Genomic DNA, 6,770 nt, shown 5'->3' with positions numbered 1-6,770 from the left:
CGAGACCGCACAGCGAGCCACTCAAAGCCGATGCTCCCGCTAGGCGCCGGCGACCCCTGGCGTCCCCTTTAGGAAGCGCGGCGGCAACTGCCTCTGAACTAGCCCCGCGACCCCAGATTGCCTGGCCAGGTGCGCCAGGACGGGGAGAGGAGCGCAGAGAGGCAAGCGGTCAGCGGCCGGCTCGCGGACCGGAGGGCGACAGCCTGCCCCGCCGGGGTGGCTTGGTCGGCCCGCGGGGCGGCGCGGCGTGGCGCGGCCGGGGGACGAACAGGTGCGCGGGCGGGGGGCGGTGCTTGGGGATCCTGCGCACTGCGCGCGCCCCTCCCCCGCGCGGCTCTGGGCGCAGCCCCGGCCCGGCGCGAGTAGGAGGAGGAGCTGCGGCGGCCGCGGCCACTCCGGCAGGTCCGCGGTACTGCCGGAACCCGCCGACGGCGCGGGCTGCTGGTCCCCCGCGCAGAGGAGGCGCCGGCTGCCCCGGGACCATGGAGCCTGGTGACGCGGCGCGCCCTGGCTTCGGTCGGGCTGCCAGAGCGCCGCCGCGGCGGCTACTGCTGCCGCCGTTGCTGCTGTCGCTGCTGCTGGGTCGGGGGCTACGAGTCGCGGCCGCGGCCTCGGCCTCCTCTGGGGCGGCGGCCGAGGACAGCAGCGCCATGGAGGAGCTCGCTACTGAGAAGGAGGCGGAGGAGAGCCACCGGCAAGACAGCGTGAGCCTGCTCACCTTCATCCTGCTGCTCACGCTCACCATCCTCACCATCTGGCTCTTCAAGCACCGCCGGGTGCGCTTTCTGCACGAGACCGGGCTGGCCATGATCTATGGTGAGCACCCCTGTTGCACCCCCCGCTCTCCACACCCCTTGGCCGCCGCGCTCCTGCTGGCGCCGCTCGGTGCTCCCCCTTCACTTGGCCAACGTGTTCCGTTTCTTTTACGTTTCCCGCTGAGACGGTGTTGGTTCCCAAGGTCAACTGTCTGCATTTTCTGGCTCCCTGCTACTGTTAAAAACAATTCCACCCCATTTCCACATTTCTGCATTGGGAACCCAAGAAAACGAAAGGGACAGAGGTGCGGTTCCGTCTGCCCCGTTCGGTCTCTGTTGCAAACCTCTTACCCACCACCTCCCGCCCCAGTTGAGCTCAGTAGGGTGTGTGTGCCTGCGTGGTGGCTGGAGGTGGGTGACTTCCCAGGTGACCGCATCACCTCAGGGGACAGGCCACAGTAGGGAGTGGGGACGAAGTCTGAAATTGTCTTTGCTTGGGTATGCTTTAGTGGGGGAGTCTTGGAACCCCACATCCATGGTCAGCCTGGGTGGGCACCCACTTCTGAGGTTCACATCCCCAGGTTTGTACTGACCACTCAAAGTCAGAGCATGAAATGCGGTGAAAGGTAGCAGTGGTCCAGGACCCAGAGGGGGTGGCACCACCATGTCAGGCCTAGTTAGGGAGACAGGCACACCTCCTGCTCTTATGTCCCAAGTGGGAAGTTAAACCCAGTTACTTGCTTTCTCAAACAAAGAGGAGCTTTTGTATTCCTAAGACGGTAACATGAAGTGACTTTGAGATACATTTCCAAATGCATGAAGAGGAAAAATCGTGGTTTTAATTCTAGAGTCAGCCATCTTTTGTTGTTAGGGGTGGGCTGATGCCACCATCCTTTTCTAGATTTAATGGTACATAGTGTGTTACATGCACAGTGGTCAGTACAAATCTCCCTTTATTACATGGATGTCAGCCATAATCTGAGTCATCCCTCTTTCTCTTCTGTGTCCCCTGCCTCTCCCCCTCGCCCTGCCCATGACTCCAACGTGGAGTCAGGTATTCTCTTTTTGAATGCAATTATTTCGGTGGTGTGAAAGCCCACGTTGCCATCCTCACACGAAATAGACAAGCCACTTCATGACTGTTCCCAGTGGGGAACATTTTACTTTATCACTTACACTGGAGGGATTTATTAATTCAGCTTCCCTCCAGGGTTCCCTGATAGAGAATGGAAAGCAAAAACCTTAACCTTTAATGTGAAAGTTACCTTTGATTCTGGGCCTTGCTTCTCAAGTTTTTTGATTAGTTGTTGACTGCTGGAGCTCATGGCTACGAGGCCCACCACCAAACCGTGTAAGGGGCAAGTGCTGTTAAGAGCCCTCCAGTGTTGAAGAAGTAGTGACCTACACAGATCTTGAAACAGGACCAGGTCTAAAACTGAGTTTGATGATTGCAAATTATAAGTCTCAACACAGACTTTGTCCTCCACCCCTGACCGTTGTTGAGCTCTGTGGTTTGTGTCAGTTGGTGATAAATGACTGATGCCAGGCCTGCAGGTAAGTTGGGAGGTTTCCTGAGAAGACAGACAGGGGCGAATTGAAGCACATGGTCATTGCAGGTGATTGACTCCAAGCCATGATGCAAATGAAAATTGCCTTTCTATGTAGATAACCATGGAAATATTTGTATTTAATAGGCCCTAGACCCAGTTTTTTAAAGGACAATGTGAAATAGGAGGTAGATTTGACAGATTCGTAAATACATGCTCAAAGGATGGAAAATAAATGGTGATTTAAAAATATATTTTCTGGAGAGTACTCTGTGTTCTGAAGACTTCAATCACCTTTATCTTAAGGCTTAAAGACAACAGTGGAATTTTCCTTTGCTGATACGTACTTTTAAAACCCACCTCCATCTTTCAGCCGTTTGGTTGTGCTACAGCGTACTGTTTTATTTTGTGAACAATCGAGTTAGAAATCTGGTGACTCTTCAGAAAAGGCAACATCATCTCAGCATTCATGTGTAATTTTGTTCTATATCTTTGAGTATTGGTGTTACTTTAAATGTATAAAGAAATTTAGTTTGTGAATGTGTGATGTCCCAGGGCATACCAAATATTAATATTTTAAGGATTGTCTGTAATTGTGAGAAAACCTTTCTTCTTTCTCTCAGGTATGTTTGGCCTTCTGCTTCAAGGACCCCCTAATCTGAATTCTAATATCATATGGTTAGCTAATTATTCATAATATACTGAAGACTATCGGGATGGGGATTTTAAATTGATTTTAAAATTCAGTTTGCAATCTTAAAAAAAAAAGTGTCCACATTTAAGATGTACAACATGCTTTGCTAAACACAGTGAAATGATTACTACTGTCAAGCAAATCTTTGAACACAAGTGAATCCAGGAAAGATTTTTCAAGACTTCTCTTTTTTAATAGTAAGAAATAAAATTTTATTTCTCTATATCAATAGAGGAAGTGAGTAATTGTCCTCTTGGCTCTGAGTAAGGAATGACAAAAAGACCTAAGGAAACGTTTTTTTAAGTATCCACTGCGTGCTGGGAACCCAACTTACTTTCTGGAGGCAAACAATGTAACTTTTAAATGTATATGAATGAAAGAGTTCAACTGTGAATTTCAAAACTCTTTATTTTGGGAAAAAGTTTTAAAATCTAATTTCTGCCACCTTTTTGTATTTAAGGGTCACTTTAATCTGAGAGGAACGTCTTTTACATTTAAAATAAATTTATATATATTTATATATTTGTTGGTATAGTCATGAAATATCTCTGGAAGGACATGCAGTAGATGAGTAACATTGGTTGCCTTGGGGGAGAGGAACTAGATGGCTGTGAAATAGAAGTGGGAGGGAGAGGTCACCATATAACCTTTTGTGCTTTTCAATCTTGTAATAACATTTTAACCTGCTCCTCAAATCATTCAATTTGACGCTTACTTCTCCCTATTTAAATCACATTATGTTATCAGTTTTCTTCCTGACCTTTCAATTGTTGACTGTACCCGTGGAGCTTTTCTGAGCCCTGTGTCTGGGATGGAGATAAAATGGAGAAAGGAGAAGAGATTTTCCTTCCTCTTTCTCTCTCTCCTTCCTTCCCTTTATTCCATTATCCTCAGAGAGTAGTCGATGCTACATTAGCAGTGATGTGCACAAATAGATCCCATAATAAGTGCTCGTTTGGGTGCAGAGGACGTAAGGAAAATAAAAGACACACTGTGAATGCTTAACGTTTAAACAGAAAGGAACTCCCTCACCCACCAAGGGACACTTATAAGCATTCCTCCCTGACAGGCCAGGGCAGCAACAAGGGAAGGTAGCTACAGACCTAACTTCTCAGGGATGTTGAAAGCAGCCCCCAGACCCCGACACTGGAGCTGCAGGACAGTGGGGCCGGGTACTTGCCTGCCACTAGTCTAACCTGTTCTGTCAGGCCAGGGAGCTCCCAGCTGTCTATCTCTGTTACGTGAAGTTACTGGGCCCTACATGTCTGTGCAGCAGAAATAGAAAGTGTTTAGGGCAGGTAAGGGTGGTATAAACAGACCCGTGCCAGTTAATTTTGTGGTTCTCTCTCAGATGTGTGATAGTTCCACTTCCCCCATAATGTTTTTGCGACAACTGATACGGATCCAAAATAATCTGACTCTGCCATGCTAACCCACCACCTGCTTCTCGCTTCCTCCTCCTCTTCCTCCACCACCCCATCACCTTTCCAAAAAGATGTTGGTCAGCCCCTCTGGTTCTGTGGATTGTGGGCTCATTGTTACTGTGGTGGACCTGGATTCCTAAGCACAGCCTGAGAGTCGGCTCATAGGCAAAATCCGAAGGGGGAAAAGATGACTCTGTGGTAACATGAAATTAACATTTGAACCCGTGAGCAAACATTTTGGAATTGTCTCCTTCCTGGTTAATTAGGAGTCCCCCCTTTTAAGAGCCCCTTACTTTGGCCCTAGTTGGGAGCAGATTCTGTATGGTCTCACTTTGGTATCTGATATCCCTGGGTTCAAATGCTGGGGGCCTGTTAATTATAAAACTATGTAGCATCGGATAAACAATCTGAGCCTTAGCTTCCTCTTTTGGAAAATGGAGATTATGTTACCTCACAGAATTGTTGTGTTATTGAGATATTCTGAAGGGTCAAGTGCAGTGTCTAACACTTAAGCACTTGGTAAATATTAGTTCCCATCCTCATTTTAGGCTGTGTGATTCTTTGGCAGGCTTTACTACTTGAGTTTTGTTCAGTAGTGGCCTGCCGTAATTTTAAAATGCATTAGGACACAGTTAGTGGAAGTGAGGAGAATTGTATATTTTGGGGTGGGCCATTTGTTAATACCCAGAAAAAATTTACAACACACCTACCCTTTTATTCAGCATTTTCAATTCTTAGACTTTATCTTTCAGAAATACTTGTGCTAGCATGTTACAATATATAGACAGCAATATTTGTTGCAGTGGAAATAAGTTGCAGTACTCATCAGATGGGACTGGTTAAATTATAGCACATTCCCATTAAGGAATACTATGCTGTGATAAAAAGAGGTATTTTGAGATATCCTTTTAAGGCTACTGTCCACACATAGTGTGGAAAAAGCAGGGTACAGAACATCATGTATCGTATTATCCTATTTGATCTTTCAATAACTATATACTGTATATACACAAACATGATGTATATAATTTATGTATGACATATGCGCTTTTCTGGAAGGATATGCAAGCTTTATCCTTTGGGAGCGGGATGAGTTGTTGGGAGAAAGAAGAGAAATGTAACTTTTTCTTTATATTCTTCTAAATGGCCTGAACGTTCTTTAATACTGACACATTACTTTTGCAATTTAAACATTGTTTAAAAATAAAGCAAATAACTTATGTAGCAAAAAAATGCTTTATAAATACAAGACCCTACTATGTGGTTGTATAGCATTTTCCTTGCATTGTCAAAATGTTCTTTGTAAAGAGGTCTCTGGATATAAAGAATACTTTTACTTATTATTTGAAAGTTATAAATGGAAGTAACATGTTCGTATCTTAAAAATTAGAAAAATAACATTCCCTAAAAGCATTTCTTAGAATATTATAAAGTTAACCTTTGTGGAATGCTGTAATTAGAAAATCACAATTTTTCAACTTCTAATGATAACTGATTTAGACAAGTATTTTCAATGAATTCCAGAATCCTAGGTGAAAAGTTATTGGGGAACATGGTGCTTGCATGTTACTGAGTATCACCCCATAGGTTACTTGCCTGTTGCAAAGAAAAGAAGGTACCTTTACAGTGAAGAGGTCTGGCAATCACCATCTTATAAGCAAGTCATCAAATTTATCCTTGCTCATTGTGGGACTATCTAGTATCATAGTATACAGGAAGTATACAGCATTAGCTATGTAGTGTCCTTCCCCTTTGTGTTTAATCTGAATCAAATAAAGGATTCAGACACATCTTCCAGTTTCCAGGAAATACAGAGGCTAGAGAAACAAGTTATAAAACACCATGAGAAAACAATCAGATAAATCCAATATATGGGACGATCTATAAGACAGTTGCCCCAGTCTCTTCAAAAAGTCAACATCAAAGGAAACAAGGCAGGGTGAGTGTTCTAGATTAAAGGAGATAAAAGAGACTAAATGTAGCACGAGAAACTTGATTGGCTCCTAGGTCATGAAAATGAATTATAAAAGATGTTTTGGGGATAGGTAGGGACATCTGAATGTAGACTGGTTATTAGATGATATTACAGAATTACTATTTTTTGTAGGTGTGATAATTGAGGTTATGCAGGAGAATGTACTCATCCTTTAGAGATGCAAGTTGAAGTATTTAGGGGTGAAGCATATGAATCCTAATGTATGCAACTTTCAAAAAGTTCAGTCAAAAAGTTTACATACCACCTATATAGAGAAAACAAATATTGCAACATACTAGCTGACTGTTAAATCTAGGTGCCTGGTGAAAGGGTATGCTTTACATTCTTCCTCTTCTTTCTTCTTCTTCTTTTTTT

General features: G+C 44.5%; 1 protein-coding gene across 2 annotated transcripts in view; it reads left to right on the top strand.

The window, feature by feature from the left end:
• Positions 1 to 343: 343 nt before the first annotated feature.
• SLC9A7 (solute carrier family 9 member A7) overlaps positions 344 to 6,770 on the top strand; it is a 153,360-nt gene continuing 146,933 nt past the window's right edge. Inside the window, exon 1 of one of the 2 annotated variants that reach the window (XM_017519820.1) lies at positions 344 to 816. In XM_017519820.1, the coding sequence (XP_017375309.1) occupies positions 483 to 816 (334 nt within the window). In that variant the 5' untranslated portion in view covers positions 344 to 482. The remainder of the gene's footprint in view (positions 817 to 6,770) is intronic. The other variant, XM_017519821.2, reaches the window with a different exon arrangement.

Source organism: Cebus imitator, unplaced genomic scaffold (genome assembly GCF_001604975.1).
Source record: "Cebus imitator isolate Cc_AM_T3 unplaced genomic scaffold, Cebus_imitator-1.0 Scaffold778, whole genome shotgun sequence".
Lineage (NCBI taxonomy): Eukaryota > Metazoa > Chordata > Mammalia > Primates > Cebidae > Cebus > Cebus imitator.
Note: the sequence above shows the minus strand (reverse complement) of the source record. Positions and strands in the feature narration are given on the sequence as shown.